This window comes from Choloepus didactylus, chromosome 13 (assembly GCF_015220235.1).
Source record: "Choloepus didactylus isolate mChoDid1 chromosome 13, mChoDid1.pri, whole genome shotgun sequence".
In the NCBI taxonomy this organism is placed as follows: domain Eukaryota; kingdom Metazoa; phylum Chordata; class Mammalia; order Pilosa; family Megalonychidae; genus Choloepus; species Choloepus didactylus.
In genome coordinates, this window is record NC_051319.1 from 11,210,033 (window position 1) to 11,233,202 (window position 23,170).

General features: G+C 35.8%; 1 protein-coding gene across 3 annotated transcripts in view; it reads right to left on the minus strand.

The window, feature by feature from the left end:
• Nucleotides 1–23,170, minus strand: part of CERT1 (ceramide transporter 1) — a 169,537-nt gene that overhangs the window by 91,556 nt on the left and 54,811 nt on the right. For all 3 annotated transcript variants that reach the window (XM_037801976.1, XM_037801975.1, XM_037801974.1), the window contains one exon: nucleotides 13,999–14,115. In XM_037801976.1, coding sequence (XP_037657904.1) covers nucleotides 13,999–14,115 — 117 coding nt within the window. The remainder of the gene's footprint in view (nucleotides 1–13,998; nucleotides 14,116–23,170) is intronic.

The window sequence follows — 23,170 nt, forward strand, 5'->3', positions numbered from 1 at the left end:
AGAAGTACTTGAACAAGCAAAATGAAATTATAAAAATGTTCTCTCATGAATTGCAATAAATGTACCACACTAATGCAATGTGTTAATAACAGGGTGGTATATGGGAACTTTATTTTATGCATGACTTTTCTGTAAACATATAACTTTTCTAATAAAAAAAATTATTTTTTTAAAGTGCTGTTATGAGATGAAGCTGGAAGGGTTAACGAAGGTCATATCTCACACAGTGCTTCAGCAAGGACCCTTCTAAGTTAAGGACAGAAAACTGTCTTAAAAGAATGCTAGAAAAAAATAAGACACTGCTAGCACTAAAAGTGTCCAAATACAATGTGGTACCGTAGAAAAAGAGGGCCACAAAAGCTCCCCCCACTTTCCATCATTTCAGATCTTCCTTTCTTATACTTTAGAGCTTTTGATTCCATAATATAGCTCTAAATCTATGGGGATAATTAAAGTCAGTTTGTTAGTAAGCTATTAGTCCTTCCTCTGTACCAAAATAAAGCAACTTTGACACTGAAATTCAGTTTTAACTTGTTTTAATGGATTCTAGAGGTCCAATTATCTTTTTCCTTGACATTAGTAAGGCAGATTTTTTTTTTCTTTGAGAGGAGAACTGATGAAAAGAAATAGATGAGCAATTTAAAACGGGTATTTTACATATTAATTCCAGAAAGCCACCTTGGATAATAAACTATAATAATAGCAAACAGCAGTAAAAGCTAATACTTAGGGCACTTACTTTGTGCCAGGCTTGATATGAAATGCTTTAAGTGGCTTTATCTCATCGAATCCTTATAAAAGCCTATGTGAGATGGATACTATTATTAAACCCATTTTATAGGTGATTTTATGTATGTCTTCAAGTTACACATTGGTAAATAAGGGAGCCAGGATTCAACTCGATTCAAGAGCCCATGATGTAAAACATTACGCCATGTGGCCTCAACACCCAGAGACTTTGCTTTTTACTTCTCTCAAATCTATCAATTTTTCTATTTTCCCACTGCCTCTCTCTGGTTCTGGTCACCTCATGTTTCATTTAGATTAATATGCCAGCTCTCCAACTGCCTCAGTCTTTTCCCCTTTGAAATCTTCTCCCCAGAGCCGCCAGAGTGATCCTTTAAAAACAGACATCTGGGTCTTTCACATCCTGTTTTAAATTCTATTTGGCTCCCGATTTCTCCCAGGATCAAGTCCATACATTGCTTATAAGGCCCTGTTAGAGACAAAAACTAAACTATCAGCCTCTATATTCATATATCACCCATTACTTAAAATGCATTGCATTATGTTATTTGTTTTCAGCAGATGTTACCTGTTTCAAAATAGTGGGATTTGAAAAAATTAGACAAGAACATAAGAAGTGTGTTTTATAGCGAAGAAACCTTTAGTAATGCTTTGAAATATTTATATCATAAGTGCTTAATAAATGTTAGTACCCCTTTCCACCTTCCACAAAGATGGGGTGGTATCCCTTTATATCTCTCTACCCTAGGAACACTTACATAGGTGAAACAAATAATAAAAAGGAGGAGCTGGAAGGAGATGTAACAAAACACCACCACTGCTCTTTATATCTTTATAATTTGCCCTAGAGGAAAGAGCCAATGAATAGTTCTCTTTCAGAAGATAGCTTCATTAAGACAGTATAATAATGTCACAATTTCATTCTTTCTATCTAATTTCAAAGAGGCGAGAATGGCAGAACAGTCAAGGCTATTTTCTCAATCTCCCAAAAAAGTCCCAGTAGGAGAAAAACAGGTTTACTATTTTTAAGTAGGATTGTTGGAAATACTTAGATAATACACGGCCAGAGGATCTGAACCACTTAAGAATAATCTTGGCAAGTTTCCTAAAAGAAATGTACACAAATAAAAAAATGGTCAACAAATGAACACTGTTTATTACTCTGGGACTTTGGCCCCAAACATAAATTTTCTACAATGATATGGATTCCTTTTTGAGGGGATGGGGGAGAAATGAGGATCTATAACAAACACAAAAAGATAACCATAACTTATTGTTGAGTGGGGAAAAAGCTATAAAACAGTATGGTATAATTTATGCAAAGAAATATCTGAAAAGAATCTTTCCCAAGGATTTCTATGTAGTCTGAATTTGAATGATTTTTATTTTCTTTTTTGTACTTTTCCATATTGTCTGTTTGTACTGTTTGAAATATTTACATTAATTATATATCACTTCAACAAAAATAAAATTAAAAAATTTGAAGTTATAGAACACATTTTAAAACCTATCACACTTGGAAACATTAAAAAAATGCTAGTAAAGTTGCAATGAAATGAAGAGTTGCACACGCTGCAGGTGGAATGCACATTATCAGTGTAACCTTTTTGGAAAGCAAATTAGCAATATACATCAAAAGCTTTAAAAGTGCTCATATCCTTTAGACCTAATAATTTTACTTCTGAGAATCTAATACAAGGGCACAACTAAATTGCAGGAAAATGCCTTATATGAGGGCAATAAATACCAAATGCAAAGTAAATAAATAAACAAATAAATAAAACAATCTAAAAGTCTAATAATAAGGAAGCATCAAAATTACAGAACAATAAGCTGTGTTATAAGGAGGAAATAATGTCAGATGGAAAAAAAAAAGGACATAACCTTTGTGATCTCCATAATATTATGGGGGAGGAGGGAGATACACCAAAATGAAAATTATCTGAGCTATAAGATTGAATTAATTTATATCTTGTTTTTTCCTATAATGCACAAATAAAACTTTCAAAAACCAGGGCAGGGAAGCCAATAAAATTTAATCAATAAAACTACCTGCAGAGATGATTTTAAAAGATGATAAGAATTTTTAGATCTAGCTATCTGGGAAAGATTTATTTAAGGGGATGACTTTATTTTTTTAGTTTTCAACTATGCAGCCATGAGGAAAAAGCTGAAATAGAATTAGAAGGGGTGGGAGACAGATACTACAAAAATTTTAGATTGTTCTTCTTGGAATAGTAACATTACCATTTATTGTTCACCTGTTATTTGTCAGACATATGCTTAACATTTTACTTATGTTCTCATAATCATACAATTTCATTTGTGTGTAAAATGGCAATCATACCTACACGGAAAGACTGCCTGTAAGGACAAATGACAACATATTAAAATGTCTAATTACTCTATGTATCTACAGATCCAAGTGGTACTACTGAAAAGAATATGGGGCTAGGAAATAGTCAGTGATGTAAGCATTCTTATCAAGTATCTTGTCTGTCAAGTATGTGAACTTTCTATGTAACTGAAAAATGACAGAACTATTTTCAGCTAGTGTAACATTTTAATCTGTAGGACATCCATTTACTTTGCTATCTATTCCTGTTATTCCTAACCCAATGTTGTCTTTTATCCCTTAAGATCAAATAAGCCCAGAATATTTACCAGGCAATAAAGACAACATTAACAAAATCCTTCTTAGGCTGTTAGAAAAAAGATATGATGAGAAGGAGGAGTTTTGTGTTTCATTTTTTAAGAACAATTTCCCCCCAGCTATGTCCAATATACTCAGCAAGTAAAATTAGAAAACAGTTTCCACTGTTGTCAATATGCATAAATCATGCCACCCACCATCACTTTTCCACATCAAACATAGAAAAAGCAGAATCCCATCTGTCCCAGTGACTGTCAGAAATTTTCTCTCCTGATTAAATAAAAATTCAAATACAATATTGAGACATTGTAAAAAATGACTAACAGCATATATTCTCACTTTCTTTACTATGTTCAATACAACAATACAGAACTAGTATTCAACTACGGATCGTCTTTTTTATTTCTTATCTAAAATAACATTTTGCAATTTACAAACTAACCAAGGAAAGAGTAGTAAGTGAAATCTAGTAATATTGTTAGTAGGAAATATATGGTAAGCATTATAAAAACTTGCAAATCTGGTAAACCCTACACAAAATCATAGAATATAATTTCAAGATACTACATTTGTAGTAACTGCCAATACCACCCTATTCTTAAACACTAAAATATCTCATCTTCAGGGGATTTGATATGAAGGAAAAAATACATTTAGATGACAGTGACATAAAGGGTCTCTGCCTACTCTGTGCTGTTTTCATGCCCCTGTATTAAAGTGCCAAGGATATTAGGTTACGAGACAGAAACCTTTCACATCTTCATGGAGCTTAAAATTTTTCATAAAAGACAGACAAATAATTACACAATTATAACTGTTCTGAGAGCAACCAAGTAATCATAACCTGGAGTGAAAAGGCAATCAGATTCTCTCGGATATTTACTCTGGGAAATGCCAAGAGACTGAGGCAGTTAGCAGTACTCAGAGTTGAAGCTGAAAAGAAACCAAGAGATAGAAAAGAGGTCATGACAAACCAAGGAAACAAAAACTATGAGTAGGGTGGGGAAGCAAAAGTTACGAATAAACATGAACTATGAAAGAGAAAGAAGAAACAGTACAGGATAGAATAAAGCTGTATTAATTGTAGTTGGGAGCAGGTGATAGGAGGGTAACTGAATGATGGTACAACAGAGCACTTAGAGTGAAGTTGAGTTCTGTCTTTCTTGGTAGGCAGAGCATTCTGAATTTTCTTGCTTCCTAGGCTATTTTCCTATTCCGCAAGGCAACATGGGTTGGCCTCTACTCCCTGTAACCTAAAGAGCTTAATTACAATGAATGGACTATGACATCAATACCTGTGGTATCTTTTCAAATTTTTAATATTCATCCACTCTGAGTAGATATCAATGTTTAGCTTTAGTGTAGATGAAGCAAAGCTGTTCTCCAAAGTGTTTGCAACAATTTACAATGGATGAAAGTATAAGTTGCTTCACATCCTCTCTAACATTTGGTAGTCAGTCTTCCATTTTTTTTTTTTTTTTAACCATTCTGGTGGTTATAGGGTGGTATCTCACTGTGTATAAAATTGACATATTTTATTATCCACTTGGCTATCCTCTGTTGCGACGATTTTTGGTCTTTTTTTATTGCACTATCTACATTTTTCTTATTGATTTATAGAAATTTCTGTGTCTATTAGGCATAAAATATTGTCAAGTTATATTTCCTTGGCTGGCCATTAATAGGTATGATTAGCAACCTAAATATCTTCTTTCTTCACTGTTCCATGTACAATCCTCCCAATCCTCTTGTGCCATCTTGGTAAAAGATAAAACCCGTTTCTTCCTTCTCAGATAAAAGAACTCAGCTAAAAATTCTCTAAATTAATGATCTTTTTTTCCCTCTTTCCAAGATTGTTTACTTTATTAAGTATTTAGGTAACAGATGTTGGCTCAGGTGAACCCAGTTTTCAAAAATTGTAGGCAACAGAAACTGACAAACGCAAAGTTACTTTATAAACTCTTGATAGATGAATTATTTTTATTCTAGAACATGAGGAAAACTAGAGTATTGGTATCTTGTTTTCTTCCTTGACTTCACAACCACAAAAGTGTTGGCAGTGCAATGCTACTACCCCTAGGCAGTGTTGTTTAAAGGATGTACTAACCATGTATGAAAGGATATCTGGCAAACAATTTAACAATTAACTCCCACTGATAGGGACTAACCAAATTCTTATTTCCATGAGTAAAACATCCAGAGCTATAATGAAGCGTCTTTGCTGGCTAATAAAATTCAGCTGTGATTCTAGTACTGCATTTTTCTACAACTTATCTGAGAAAAAGGCACAGCCCCGACTACTCTGGCAGCTACTAGATTTGCCCTTCCCACAAAAACTAAAACTCTTTAAAGGGGAAGTAAAATCTAATTCCATCTGCTTCCCTCCATCACCATTAAATGATGCAAACAGATAAATGGAGAACTGGTTCTAATCCACTGAGCTCATAAAATAATTTATTTAAAGTATACATTGAAAGTAATGAGTTAAAAAAGTTATATTTGCATTCTTAATTAAGCCTTTGCCAATTAAATAGGATTTAAAATGCAAAGCTAACTTTATACACTAAAGCAGACAAGTATGTAAGAGACATAAATGACCCCTGGTATCTGTTAAGAAAATTTTCCAATGTTATAGTTGTTTTAAAAATGGCAAACACAGCCAATATGACTTTATATGAGCTTGATAAAACTAGTAAGAAGTAACAGGTATATCTGCTTAATAAGCTTACATCAAATTTAAGACTAAAGAAGGCAATTTGTCAGATAAGCAGAAGTTCCTCCTAGAACTAGAGAAAAGCAAAATCAAGCTGAATCTGAGACAGATGAGGGAACAAAAGCATTTCATTAAAGCAAATAGCAGCATAATTCTTTAAAAGATCTCTGAGTCTTGTTCATCATTTAGGTGGCTCAACCATGGAAATCTTTTGGAAAGAAACTTGTTCATGCTCATTTCAAGTAGAATGTATAGATGTCTGATAAGTTCTTTTCAGGAACTTTTTTCCACCTAAATTTCCTCAGACAAAAGTCCCTAAACTTCTAGGATTGAGAATAAATCTTTCTTCTGAAGGTATTCAACAGAGCTTTACGTATGAATTAATTGGCCTTCGCAAAGGGGTAAGAACGAAAGAAGCACATTAATGAATACAAAAACCATTAAATTACAAAACAACTGCCTATAGATTCCCCCCTCCCCCCACAGAAAATCAACATCTGTAAAAATTATCATCTGGATTCTTCCTCCCTAATTGTATATTTTCCTATGATTCCTTATGTCTTGAATATTTTCCCAAATGTAGGGGAAAATCTGTGTGGCCCATGACCACCAAGATTTCAGGGTCTTCTAAGGCTACTCTCCTATGGGAATAAAGGAATGTCATGATTACCAAAAATTCTGCCAGAGCTAAGGAACTTAATTTTTTCAACATGATTCTTAAATCTGCTAGTGCTGGAAAAGCTAGTTTCTTTTCTCCTTCTCCTCCTCTCCCTCTTTTTTTTTTTTTTTGTTTCAGGGCATTATGGGAGTGATGATTGAGTAATATTTCTATCATGGTAAGGAGAAACTGTTTAGTCAAAATCACATATATTCCAATTTTAAGAGATTCTAAGAATAATTCTGCTATTCTTTTTATAACAGCATCAATAATGGTTTATCACATTTCTTTCATACACTAATTATGCAGAATACATTTACAGAGGGCCCCTAATAATGCAGACATGTCATTAGTAGAAAAATAATGTTTAATCCAAATAAAACATAACTGTTCTAACTTACTTTCATACAGCTTTTAGTTTTCAAAGAATGTTCACAAACACCATCTCATTTGACCTCAAGACAACATGGGCCAAAAGATATCTAAATAATCAAACCTTTTCTTTTAACATCAATTTATTTGTTGTCTCTAATCTTAAGGAGAAACCAGAAAATTCATGGACGCTACACAATATAAACAGCATACTATTTCAAAACAAAATTACTGGTCTGATATACACATACCCCGTTCTATATATTAAATTGAAACAGAATTTAATATATAAATTTAAGAGTGACCTCAGGAATACCTTTCTTTAGACTAAATAATGCAATTTCTAACATATTAAGAAAATTTAAATCATACAATCATCTTTTAAAAACCTTTTCTTATCATCAATTGTGAATAATGCCACCATAAACATCAGTGTACAAATGTCTATTTCTGTCCCTACTTTCAGTTCTTCCAGGTGAAACAGGTTGGAGGATCATATAGCAGCCCTACCCCAGCCTCCTGTGGAACCACCACACTGCCCTCCAGATGGGCTGCACCATTCTACTTCCCTACCAACAGTGAATAGGTATATCTCTCTTCCCACATCTTCTCCAGCACTTGTATCTTTCTGTTTATTTTTTAAAACAGTTTTATTCACACACCATACAATCTGTCTTAAGTGAACTATCAATGGCTCCCGGTATAATTACATAGTTATACACTCACTACCACAATCTATATGAGAACATTTCCATTTCTTCCACCAAGAAGGAAGAAGAGGAAACAAAACTGAAAAGTAAATATTAAAAAAAAAAGGAAAGACAACCACCACCACCATAAGAATCCTGTATCCCTCCCTTATATCCCCCTTATTGACATTTAGCTTTGGTATTTTGTCTTTGTTACAATTAATGGAAGAATATTACAATGTCAGCTGTTTATTATAGACCCCAGTTTACATTGATTGTAAATTCCCTGGATCCAGTGTATGGGCAGATGAGTAAGAAAATAAAGACCAAAAATATATAAATAATGGGGGGGAATGAGGGGTATAGGATGTTTTGGTGTTCTTTTTTATTTTTATTTTTATTTTTTTACTGTTTTTTGAGTAATGACAATGTTCTAAAATTGATTGTGGTGATGAATGCACAACTATATGATGATACTGTGAGCCACTGATTGTATATTTTGGATGGATTATATGGTGTGTGAATCTATCTCAATAAAATTGCATTTATAAAAAATATTTTTAAATCTCAAAAAAAAAAAAAAAAAAAAAACCCTCAAAAAAAACCCAAAAAACAAAAACCTTTTCTTGTAGTGAGCAAGTTATTCTGGATTAAATACTAAGGACAAAATGACAGGGCTAGACAGACAGTACAGAACCCTATTATATTTCTGTATCAGTAATCATCTAATACTGACAATGAAGAATAAAGAAAAAAAAGATCTTCAAATATTACAAATTTCCCCCATAAAATCTTTACCACCCTGTAAATTATTTCAACTGAAAGATTTACATGTCTAACGCTTTGCTGATTCCTACAAAGAAGTTATTTACTATGTGTCTGAGCCTTCAAAGAGCTTATGGTCTAAAATAAACACTACAGATATAAAGAACATATAGAAAATATGACAGTATCATGATTTAAGAAGCACATGATTTAAGTCAATAAAATTTATTTCACATAAATATATATACTAGCAGGAAGGCAGAAGTGCTTGCTGGCCAAAAGCTTCAGACAGACCTGGGTTTGAATGCTTACTCCTTCACTAACTAGCTGTGTGACCCTGGACAAATTATGTAACCTCTCTGAGTCTCAACTTCCTCATCTGTAAAAATGGATAATGCTAATCTCATAGGATTATTGTGATGATAAAACAAGATAAAGTACTTATCATCATATTTGGCATACATCAATTCCTCAAAAATGTTAACTATCACCATCCATTACCACAGGCACACTTCATTTTATTGTACTTCACTTTATTGCACTTCACAGATATTGCATTTTTTTCCGCTTTTTTTTTTTTTTAACAAATTGAAGGTTTATGGCAACCCTGCATTGAATAAGTCTATCAGTGCCATTTTTCCAATGCCTGTGCTCACTTTGTGTCTCTGGGTCATATGTAAGGTATGTAAAGTATTTTGTTTTGTTTTGTTTTTTTTGCATAATGCTATTGCACACTTAAAGACTACAGTTGTGTAAACACAACTTTTATATGCACTGGGAAACAGAGAAATTTGTGACTCACTCTGTTGCAATAATGACTTTGGTGCTTGTTTGAATGTATTATGTCCTCCAGAAAAAGCCATATTTTTTGATGCAATCTTGTGGGGCAGACATATTAGTGGGGATTGAGTTGGAACCTTTGGATTAGGCTGTCTGCATGGAAATGTGCCCCACCCAACTGTAGGTGATAACTCTGATGAGATAATTCCCATGGAGGTGTGGCCCCACCCATTCAGGGTGGGCCTAGTTCAGTGGAGCCATATAAATGAGCTGACAAACAGAAGGAACTTAGTGCAGCCGTGAGTGACATTCTGAAGAGGAGCTACAGCCAAGAGGGACACTTTGAAGAAAGCACAGGAGCTGCAGATGAGAGACAGTTTGAAGACAGCTGTTGAAAGCAGACTTGCTCCGGAGAAGTTGAGAGAGGACAGTTTGAAGATGGCTGTTGAAAACAGACTCTAGCTCCAGAGAAGCTAAGAGAGGACAAATACCCCAAGTGCAACTAAGAGTGACATTTTTGAGGAACTGCAGCCTAGAGAGGAATGTCCTGGAAGAAAGCCATTTTGAAACCAGAATTTTGGAGCAGATGCCAGCCACGTGCCTTCCCAGCTAACAGGTTTTCCGGACACCACTGGCCATCCTCCAGTGAAGGTATCCGACTGCTGATGTGTTACCTTGGACCCTTTATGGCCTTAAGACTGTAACTGTGTAACCAAATAAATCCCCTTTTATAAAAGCCAATCCATCTTTGGTATTTTGCATTCTGGCAGCATTAGCAAATTAGAACAACTTTGTTGTGGTAGTCCATAACCAAACCCGCAATATCTCCGAGTATGCCTGTATTGTTGAAGAGGTCTTGTGAGATAAAATTCTTGCTTCCATGTGTGTATGTGTACTTATGTGTCTGTGTGTATGTGTGTGTGTGTGATAGAGAGGGAGGGAGAGGGAGAGACTGAGAGAGAGGGGGAGGTAGGGAGGGAAGGAAATGGATCAATACATAGAGCCTACTGTAATAAGCATAAGGGTGTTATGGGAAGGAAGGAATAGACACAACCCTAACCCCACCCCTGCATCTCTTCTTCCAGATACTGAAAATTACTAAAACCTGTCAGGGAATCCTAACAAAGGCCCAACAGAAAGAAAAGGCAATGAAGGTCCATCAGATGATATCAGAACCAAAGACAGGTCAACTGTTCTAACTGTGATAACGTGTCCTGGTTTAGCCATCCTAGGAGCAGGTGGTATAATGAGGAAGTAAGTGTGATTTGAACTGAAGGAGATGGAATGATAGGAACCCAAGCCAACTTTGAAGGACAAAACTTTTGCTTTATTACATTTGGGTTATTTGGCTTGTTTGATTTTGTTTGTTTGTTTTGGAGGTGGGTGGGTGGGTAACAACACTGCACACTGTCATCCTTCCTCTTTTAAGTAATTCAGCAAGGTCATAAAGCTAATAAGCGGCAGTACCAGGATTCAAACCCCATACTGCCAGACTCCTCCAGAGCTCAAACTCTAACCGATACAATATACTGCTCTTTTTGGCAATCCATTGGAAGAATGATGTGTTTGTGTTTGTCTTGCATATATTCAGTAGTGGAACTCAGATGATACACTCTAACCTGCAAGAGGTGAGCCTATGAGAATTACTCTGAAACCGATACTAACCGATAGAAAGCAGAATCAATATAAAATAGAATCCTAAGGACCCATGAACATAAAGGTACTAGAGCCCCAAGCAAGTTACTTAATTTTAATCTAATTGCCAAGGTCTTCATCTGTAAAACACTACTTTGCGACTTTGGTCAGCCCTCAGGAGAGCAGGGAGAAAAACAAAGTACTCAGCACATTAATTAGTACTTGATGATCTTCAATAAGTGATAGTCCCTATCATTCCCATCATCATTATAATGCCATAACAACTTGATACTAATTGTGAATATAGCAATACATGTTTATACTAAAATCACTAAATTTAGGTTTTGCCTTCAGTATTCCTTAAAGATACTGAAGAATGAATCAGGAAACATACCCCCACTATCTCCCTGTCCTCATCCATGGGGGAAAAAATTAAAACTTAGCTTATTATGTTTTCTGAAAGTATTTTAAATTTCTCCCTCCTATATGTTAGTTTAATAATTCAAAACCACTTATTTTTAGAGTTCACATTCTATTTAAATTTTCACTGATATGCAACTTAGTTGGCATACATCATTTAGATACGTGCTTTTGCACATTAGAACACAATACTGATAATTAAAAATGATTTCTTCTGTATCTAGGAATAAACTATCTTTAGAAATCACAAAGGAAATGATTGTATAATGTATTTGGAACTTCGCAGTTGAAGCTTTTTTTTCCCCCAAGAACTTAAATTCACCAAACATCTCTTATCTTAGACCTGCTCAGCTTAAGTCTCACTGCTCTGAGAGACCCAAAGATTATATCTATTCCTTGTCCAAAGAAGCAGGAAATCAATAATATGGAAGGAATATAAGATCCAAGTTTCCTTCATTCAAGGAGAAAATATTGACAAAATAGGCAAGTTGGAAAGGAATTCCAATTGGACTTTACTGAGAAAAGCAAGTAAAATAAGTATGCTAAATTAAAACATAACAACCAACCCCTGTAATCTAAATCAACTGATTAAGCCTTTAAATGCCTGTGATGGTTAGGTTCATGCATCAACTTGGCCAGGTGATGGTGTCCAGGTGTCTGGTCAAGCATGTACTGGCTTAACCATTACTGCAAGGACATCTGTGGCTGGTTTATTAAATAATCAGTCAATTAACTGCACCTGTGAATGATTACATCAACAAAGGGCATGTCTTCCTCAACGAAAGAACTCCATCAGCTAGAGTTAATCCAATCAGTTGAAGACTTTTAAGGGAGAAAGAGAGAGAATCTTCACTTCCTCTTCTGTTAGCCAGCAAAGCATTTCCTGAGGAGTTCATAGAACACCTTCATCAGAGTTGCCAGTTTGCTGCCTGCCCTACGGAATTGGGACTCATGCATCCTGCCCTACGAAACTTGGACTCGTTCACCTCCACAGTTTCATGAGACACTTTTATAAAATCTTATATTTATAAATATCTCTTGTTGGTTCTGTTTCCTTAGAGAACCCTAACTAATACAAAGGCCATCTCAATTAACAATATAGAAGTTATTTCTATTTAACATTTTTAATCATTAATGAGAGAATATTGGTCCTTGCTTAACTACTCTCCTAGTACACACATGTAACAACTCTGAGTAAATGTAGAACTCTCCAACCAGAAATAACATGGTTTAATTTATTGAACTCAGATTTGACTTCAAAGACCTTGCTTTTTCCACTGTTCCATTAATGCAAAAATATATCAGGTATTCTGATAAGCACTTTACATATGTTATCTCATTTATTCCTTACTACAACTTTGAGGGAAGTATCCTCACATTTACAGCTGAGAGGACACACTAAGAAAAGAATAATTACCATACCCAATATCACACATGTCATATATGGCAGTGTTTACAGTACTGAATCCAGTTGAATCTGGCTCCAAAGCTTTGGGACTCTGAAATGCTAGCTCATTTCTCTTTTAAATGATAGAAATCAGATTCTTTTCTGAAATAATAATACCAAGATAATTAACAGTTACAAATGCTTTAAATCAATATAGTAGCAAAGCTAAAAAGAAGAGAAAAAGAAAGGCATCATAGCCAATTTTCTTTAGTCTGGGAAAAATTCAGCATAAATTCATCAAGAAATAAAAGCTAACAAGTTATCAATATTAAGAAGAATGCTCTAGCGGCATCCTCGACCAGACTGGTTTTTCTTGTTTTGTGTGTGTGTGTGTGTGTGTGTGTGTGTGTGTGTGTGTGTGTGTGTGTTTTATACCTGTTAAATAACCAAAACAGGTGTTTCGACTACAACTCTGTGAAACACAAATGGACAAGTACAGACAAGTATGTAAATAAGTATAAAGTTCTCTTAAGTCTCACTCAAGAATGGCACAGTGAATTTAGAATTTTCCCTATTCTTTGTTTTTATCACAATATAACTGAATTAGCTAATAATGCAGATCATATACTTCTTTAGTCTGCTTATCACCTAGCAGAAATCAAAGACTAGCTTTAAATTACAAGAATGTAGTGTGTGCATTTATGTAAGAAAGTCTTTCTATAGGTTTATTATTAAATAGCTCCACATTTACAAAGATTAAATGACTCACAAATGTTTACCCTAAGAATTTACCCAAATGGTTACAGATGACTACAAACATTTACACTGAAGCTTTTAAACTTTTGAGTTTTACAATCCACCATTATTTCAAAAATCCTTTACCTAGTTCATAAAAAAGGCATTTACTATCAAGCAAATCCTAAATATGAAAATCAAGACTTGTTTTATAAAAAGGGCATATTTTTGTTTTACTTAACAATTTAAAAATTTAAAAATAAATTCCCTTAGTGCAGTGTTAGAAATCATATTATTTCAAAAATTTATATCTGTACTGCTTTAATATTTACCACCAAATAATGTTAAATTTTTCAGTAGCATTACATACCAAGAATTTCTAAAGGAGTTATTACCAGTCTCTTTCCTAGTCCTCCATGGAGAGGTAAATATTGGAGGCCTTACCTTGTGCTGCTCGATGGCATCTATCCACTGTTGTCTGTGATCTGGATCCTGAGCTCGAAGATACCAAACGCTATCATTTACACTAATATCAAATCGACATTCATCAAAATCATGAGGCTGTGTAGAAAATGAAAAGCAAAGCTAATTACTTTTTATTTTCAGCAAATAAACATAACGCATTCTGTGTCAATGAGAAATTTTTTTATTGTTTTATTTTTCTACTCAAATAACTTTTTTGACGATGTCTCAGATAAGAGAGCACACTAAGGATATAGTTACCAAAAACCAAGTATCATTCTCTACTCCCTCCTATAAATGAATTGACAAAAGCATCCATTTCAAAAAAAATGGTAATATTTTCATCAAATATTTGAATTAGCTTAACTACTGGGAATACCACTGTAATCACTGTAGTAACAATAATAATAATAATAATAATAATAATAGTAGCCAACGTAAGTTTTAGGAAAGACATTTATTACCTTTTTCATGACCCCATTATTCAAAAGTAAATTGCAACATGAACAGCATTATTTCATTGAATTTGATAAACAAGGTATTTTTATATTATATCACAAATAAAGTTAACATTTCTGCCCAAGTATCTAAAAAAAACTTCTTAGTTCTTACATATCTTGGAGAATAACAGCCAGGAACACTTTCAATGAGAAGCAAAAAGTAAAATGAACATTTCATAAGAGCTATAAGATCTATGTTAGATAGTTGGAGGAAACTCCCTATATCAAAGTGTAAACGCCTATGAAAATAACTTTTTGGCTCAAAGTTTTACACTGTTCACAAGAATATATAAAATGAATGTTTTCTAACTTTGATTTTTCCCCCAAAAAGAACGTTTTCTAAAAAATATTTTAAAACTTATTAACACAGTGAACACAAATCCAGTAAATACATTATGAATTAAAATACGACAGGATCACATCACATACACCATCCCTTCTCCTACTAGACAGAGTACAGAGTCAATCTACCTTTCTGTAAACAGTCTTAGCCTTAGAGGTGAGAGAATCCTCTCTGGTCAATGTAGCAATAAACTTATTTGCTGAATAGAATCTACAAGTAGTACTCCCAGTGTTTATGGATTTATTCTCTCCTTCCTTTAATAACATCAACCTTTTATTTCCTTGTCAGTTTAGCCAAACAATATACAAGAGAACTCTGTATGTTCTTCAGCATATGAAACAATTTCTTTTAAGATTAAAATTAACAAATCATGGTTATGACCGCCTAAAAGATAAATGAACATTTCCTGAATCACTATGTGCTATGCATTAGAGTAAGGATGATGATGGGACGTAAGATGTGCTAGAAAGAAGCAAGAAGAAAAAAACAAGACAATGCATACCCAGCTTCAGTAATTATGAATACAGAAAGCCATAAAAAGACAATGTTTAAGATTCATAAGAAAATGACTACAAACTTAACTGAATGCTGATATTCAGAAATCATAAGAATGGAAAAGCTTCTTGGAGAAGAGAAACAAACACTGTTTGAAGAACCAAGAAAAGAATTTAACCTTTTGAACAGTCTACTGTTCAAAGCAGCCCATGCTTTTAAGCTTTTTCTCCATGATTATTCTTATTCTATTTCCAGCCATTATTCCTGAAAATATTTTATATTTTGTATTTTCCTATATCCTTATTAAAGCTTTAGAAAATGAAAGGATCTAGTTCATAATTTACTAGTTTTTCCAGCATACATCTCTCCAGGTTAAGCATCTTCAGAATTTCCTCACAATCGTCTATTGCATGCAACATCACATTTAAAAACATTCTCAGAAACAAGAACATACCAAGCTTCCTCTGGGTGTGACTTTAATAAAGTCTGAAATCAGTACAAGTATAATTTACCAAATTATTAAATCTGTCAAGTATATAAATTATGATCTCTTCCCTCTACATTTCAAGGGATGGAAATGGGTACAACTTTAAACTTTTCTTAGATGAACAGTTATACATAGTAATGGAGTAAAATAATAGCCTAGAAAGCTGGAATTAAATAATTTGAAAACCTTAACTGAATGCCAAACATTTATAGTAAAATGCAGTATCTCTAGATACCTACAAACAGAGATGAAGTTAACAGAAAATGTTCACAAAACAGTCATTTCTACCATCAACAATCTGGGGGTAGGTAGCAAACAAGAAAGAAACAATTGTCAGGTGGTAGGAAGTCTGAAAAATACAGGAATCTTAAATTCCAAAGTGAAAAAGTGAGGGAAGCTGAGTCTATGGGGCAAGGAAATGATAGATTTGGTAAAAGGATGTGTTTAACAAAATAAATTGAAATGAAGATGGTAACGCACACGTTGCCACATTACAGGCACATATACGTATGTGTACCCCAAAACACATAGACTGCTTATTCAAAGACAACTAATTCTGCCTTTATTTAAAATTGTAGTATTTTGTTCATTATGCATTACTTTTTTAAATGTATTAGAATATCATTTATCTTGATTACTGAGTTTTTTTGGTAGTCCCTTCAATTTCGCACTTGAGGGGAGAACCTCACTTGTTTTACCCTAGCCCTGGCCTTGATAGATAATTATTAGAAAGAAACAAACACTGGATAAAGGCCAAAGTTAGATGAACAACTTCAAAAGGTGGTAGACATAATATAAAAGACAACATGACCTAAGTAAAAAAAGACTCAAAAATTTAGATAAGGAAACAGGCCATGAAAAGTAAGCTAACAGGGAGGCGGGGCAAGATGGCAGACTGGTGAGCTGTATGTTTTAGTTACTCCTCCAGGAAAGTAGGTAGAAAGCCAGGAACTGCGTGGACTGGACACCACAGAGCAATCTGTCTTTGGGCATACTTCATACAACACTCATGAAAACGTGGAACTGCTGAGATCACCGAAATCTGTAAGTTTTTGCGGCCAGGGGACCCGCGCCCCTCCCTGCCAGGCTCAGTCCCGGGGGAGGAGGGGCTGTCAGCTCCAGGAAGGAGAAGGGAGAATTGCAGTGGCTGCTCTCATCGGAAACTCATTCTACTGATTCAAACTCCAACCATAGATAGACTGAGGCCAGACACCAGAGACTCTGAGAGCAGCCAGCCCAGCAGAGAGGAGACGGGCATAGAAGGAAAACAACACGAGAAGCTCCAAAGTAAAAGCAGAGGATTTTTGGAGTTCTGGTGAACACAGAAAGGGGAAGGGCGGAGATCAGGCCTTGAGGCGCATATGCAAATCCCGAAGCAAGGCTGATCTCTCTGCCCAGGGCACCTTTCCTTAATGGCCCTGGTTGCTTTGTCTATTAGCATTTCAATAACCCATTAGATCTCTGAGGAGGGCCGTTTTTTTTTTTTTTTTTTTTTTTTTTTTTTTAAATCCTTTTTGCTTTTTCTAAAACAATTACTCTAAGAAGCTCAATACAGAAAGCTTCAAAGAATTGAAATTTGGGCACGTCAAGTCAAGAGCAGAAATAAGAGAGCTCTGAGACAAAAGGCAATAATCCAGTGGCTGAGAAAATTCACTAAACAACACAACTTCCCAAGAAAAGGGGGGTGTCCGCTCACAGCCACCATCCTGGTGGACAGGAAACACTCCTGCCCATCGCCAGCCCCATAGCCCAGAGCTGCCCCAGACAACCCAGTGTGACGGAAGTGCTTCAAATAACAGGCACACACCACAAAACTGGGCGTGGACATTAGCCTTCCCTGCAACCTCAGCTGAATGTCCCAGAGCTGGGAAGGGGGAGCAGTGTGAATTAACAGAGCCCCATTCAGCCATCATTTGAGCAGACTGGGAGCCTCCCAACACAGCCCAGCAGCCCAGAACTGCCCTGGGGGGACGGCACTCACCTGTGACATAGCACAGTCATCCCTCAACAGAGGACCCGGGGTGCACAGCCTGGAAGAGGGGCCCACTTGCAAGTCTCAGGAGCCATACGCCAATACCAAAGACTTGTGGGTCAGTGGCAGAGACAAACTCTGGCAGGACTGAACTGAAGGATTAGACTATTGCAGCAGCTTTAAAACTCTAGGATCATCAGGGAGATTTGATTGTTAGGGCCACCCCCCCTCCCCGACTGCCCAGAAACACGCCCCACATACAGGGCAGGCAACACCAACTACACACGCAAGCTTGGGACACCAATTGGGCCCCACAAGACTCACTCCCCCACTCACCAAAAAGGCTAAGCAGGGGAGATCTGGCTTGTGGAGAACAGGTGGCTCGTGGACGCCACCTGCTGGTTAGTTAGAGAAAGTGTACTCCACGAAGCTGTAGATCTGATAAATTAGAGATAAGGACTTCAACTGGTCTACAAACCCTAAAAGAACCCTATCAAGGACAGCAAATGCCACGAGGCCAAAAACAACAGAAAATTATAAAGCATATGAAAAAACCAGACGATATGGATAACCCAAGCACAAGCACCCAAATCAAAAGACCAGAAGAGACACACCTAGAGCAGCTACTCAAAGAACTAAAGATGAACAATGAGACCCTAGTACGGGATATGAAGGAAATCAAGAAGACCCTAGAAGAGCATAAAGAAGACATTGCAAGACTAAATAAAAAAATGGATGATCTTATGGAAATTAAAGAAACTGTTGACCAAATTAAAAAGATTCTGGACACTCATAGTACAAGACTAGAGGAAGTTGAACAACGAATCAGTGACCTGGAAGATGACAGAATGGAAAATGAAAGCATAAAAGAAAGAATGGGGAAAAAAATTGAAAAACTCGAAATGGACCTCAGGGATATGATAGATAATATGAAGCGTCCGAATATAAGACTCATTGGTGTCCCAGAAGGGGAAGAAAGGGGTAAAGGTCTAGGAAGAGTATTCAAAGAAATTGTTGGGGAAAACTTCCCAAATCTTCTAAACAACATAAATACACAAATCATAAATGCTCAGCGAACTCCAAATAGAATAAATCCAAAAAAAACCCACTCCGAGACATATACTGATCACACTGTCAAACATAGAAGAGAAGGAGCAAGTTCTGAAAGCAGCAAGAGAAAAGCAATTCACCACATACAAAGGAAACAGCATAAGACTAAGTAGTGACTACTCAGCAGCCACCATGGAGGCGAGAAGGCAATGGCACGATATATTTAAAATTCTGAGAGAGAGGAATTTCCAGCCAAGAATACTTTATCCAGCAAAGCTCTCCTTCAAATTTGAGGGAGAGCTTAAATTTTTCACAGACAAAGAAATGCTGAGAGAATTTGCTAACAAGAGACCTGCCCTACTGGAGATACTAAAGGGAGCCCTACAGACAGAGAAACAAACAAAGGACAGAGAGACTTGGAGAAAGGTTCAGTACTAAAGAGATGCGGTATGGGTACAATAAAGGATATTAATAGAGAGAGGGAAAAATATGGCAAACATAATCCAAAGGATAAGATGGCCGATTCAAGAAATGCCTTCACGGTTTTAACGTTGAATGTAAATGGATTAAACTCCCCAATTAAAAGATATAGATTCGCAGAATGGATCAAAAAAAATGAACCATCAATATGTTGCATACAAGAGACTCATCTTAGACACAGGGACACAAAGAAATTGAAAGTGAAAGGATGGAAAAAAATATTTCATGCAAGCTACAGCCAAAAGAAAGCAGGTGTAGCAATATTAATCTCAGATAAAATAGACTTCAAATGCAGGGATGTTTTGAGAGACAAAGAAGGCCACTACATACTAATAAAAGGGGCAATTCAGCAAGAAGAAATAACAATCGTAAATGTCTATGCACCCAATCAAGGTGCCACAAAATACATGAGAGAAACATTGGCAAAACTAAAGGAAGCAATTGATGTTTCCACAATAATTGTGGGAGACTTCAACACATCACTCTCTCCTATAGATAGATCAACCAGACAGAAGACCAATAAGGAAATTGAAAACCTAAACAATCTGATAAATGAATTAGATTTAACAGACATCTACAGGACATTACATCCCAAATCACCAGGATACACATACTTTTCTAGTGCTCACGGAACTTTCTCCAGAATAGATCATATGCTGGGACATAAAACAAGCCTCAATAAATTTAAAAAGATTGAAATCATTCAAAGCACATTCTCTGACCACAATGGAATACAATTAGAAGTCAATAACCATCAGAGACTTAGAAAATTCACAAATACCTGGAGGTTAAACAACACACTCCTAAACAATCAGTGGGTTAAAGAAGAAATAGCAAGAGAAATTGCTAAATATATAGAGACGAATGAAAATGAGAACACAACATACCAAAACCTATGGGATGCAGCAAAAGCAGTGCTAAGGGGGAAATTTATAGCACTAAACGCATATATTAAAAAGGAAGAAAGAGCCAAAATCAAAGAACTAATGGATCAACTGAAGAAGCTAGAAAATGAACAGCAAACCAATCCTAAACCAAGTAGAAGAAAAGAAATAACAAGGATTAAAGCAGAAATAAATGACATAGAGAACAAAAAAACAATAGAAAGGATAAATATCACCAAAAGTTGGTTCTTTGAGAAGATCAACAAGATTGACAAGCCCCTAGCTAGACTGACAAAATCAAAAAGAGAGAAGACCCATATAAACAAAATAATGAATGAAAAAGGTGACATAACTGCAGATCCTGAAGAAATTAAAAAAATTATAAGAGGATATTATGAACAACTGTATGGCAACAAACTGGATAATGTAGAAGAAATGGACAATTTCCTGGAAACATATGAACAACCTAGACTGACCAGAGAAGAAATAGAAGACCTCAACCAACCCATCACAAGCAAAGAGATCCAATCAGTCATCAAAAATCTTCCCACAAATAAATGCCCAGGGCCAGATGGCTTCACAGGGGAATTCTACCAAACTTTCCAGAAAGAACTGACACCAATCTTACTCAAACTCTTTCAAAACATTGAAAAAAATGGAACACTACCTAACTCATTTTATGAAGCTAACATCAATCTAATACCAAAACCAGGCAAAGATGCTACAAAAAAGGAAAAACTACCGGCCAATCTCCCTAATGAATATAGATGCAAAAATCCTCAACAAAATACTTGCAAATCGAATCCAAAGACACATTAAAAAAATCATACACCATGACCAAGTGGGGTTCATTCCAGGCATGCAAGGATGGTTCAACATCAGAAAAACAATCAATGTATTACAACACATTAAAAACTCGAAAGGGAAAAATCAATTGATCATCTCAATAGATGCTGAAAAAGCATTTGACAAAATCCAACATCCCTTTTTGATAAAAACACTTCAAAAGGTAGGAATTGAAGGAAACTTCCTCAACATGATAAAGAGCATATATGAAAAACCCACAGCCGGCATAGTACTCAATGGTGAGAGACTGAAAGCCTTCCCTCTAAGATCAGGAACAAGACAAGGATGCCCGCTGTCACCACTGTTATTCAACATTGTGCTGGAAGTGCTAGCCAGGGCAATCCGGCAAGACAAAGAAATAAAAGGCATCCAAATTGGAAAAGAAGAAGTAAAACTGTCATTGTTTGCAGATGATATGATCTTATATCTAGAAAACCCTGAGAAATCAACGATACACCTACTAGAGCTAATAAACAAATTTAGCAAAGTAGCGGGATACAAGATTAATGCACATAAGTCAGTAATGTTTCTATATGCTAGAAATGAACAAACTGAAGAGACACTCAAGAAAAAGATACCATTTTCAATAGCAACTAAAAAAATCAAGTACCTAGGAATCAACTTAACCAAAGATGTAAAAGACCTATACAAAGAAAACTACATAACTCTACTAAAAGAAATAGAAGGGGACCTTAAAAGATGGAAAAATATTCCATGTTCATGGATAGGAAGGCTAAATGTCATTAAGATGTCAATTCTACCCAAACTCATCTACAGATTCAATGCAATCCCAATCAAAATTCCAACAACCTACTTTGCAGACTTGGAAAAGCTAGTTATCAAATTTATTTGGAAAGGGAAGATGCCTCGAATTGCTAAAGACACTCTAAAAAAGAAAAACGAAGTGGGAGGACTTACACTCCCTGACTTTGAAGCTTATTATAAAGCCACAGTTGCCAAGACAGCATGGTACTGGCACAAAGATAGACATATAGATCAATGGAATCGAATTGAGAATTCAGAGATAGACCCTCAGATCTATGGCCGACTGATCTTTGATAAGGCCCCCAAAGTCACCGAACTGAGCCATAATGGTCTTTTCAACAAATGGGGCTGGGAGAGTTGGATATCCATATCCAAAAGAATGAAAGAGGACCCCTACCTCACCCCCTACACAAAAATTAACTCAAAATGGACCAAAGATCTCAATATAAAAGAAAGTACCATAAAACTCCTAGAAGATAATGTAGGAAAACATCTTCAAGACCTTGTATTAGGAGGCCACTTCCTAGACTTTACACCCAAAGCACAAGCAACAAAAGAGAAAATAGATAAATGGGAACTCCTCAAGCTTAGAAGTTTCTGCACCTCAAAGGAATTTCTCAAAAAGGTAAAGAGGCAGCCAACTCAATGGGAAAAAATTTTTGGAAACCATGTATCTGACAAAAGACTGATATCTTGCATATACAAAGAAATCCTACAACTCAATGACAATAGTACATACAGCCCAATTATAAAATGGGCAAAAGATATGAAAAGACAGTTCTCTGAAGAGGAAATACAAATGACCAAGAAACACATGAAAAAATGTTCAGCTTCACTAGCTATTAGAGAGATGCAAATTAAGACCACAATGAGATACCATCTAACACCGGTTAGAATGGCTGCCATTAAACAAACAGGAAACTACAAATGCTGGAGGGGATGTGGAGAAATTGGAACTCTTATTCATTGTTGGTGGGACTGTATAATGGTTCAGCCACTCTGGAAGTCAGTCTGGCAGTTCCTTAGAAAACTAGATATAGAGCTACCATTCGATCCAGCGATTGCACTCCTCGGTATATACCCGGAAGATCGGAAAGCAGTGACACGAACAGATATCTGCACGCCAATGTTCATAGCAGCATTATTCACAATTGCCAAGAGATGGAAACAACCCAAATGTCCTTCAACAGATGAGTGGATAAATAAAATGTGGTATATACACACGATGGAATACTACGCGGCAGTAAGAAGGAACGATCTGGTGAAACATATGACAACATGGATGAACCTTGAAGACATAATGCTGAGCGAAATAAGCCAGGCACAAAAAGA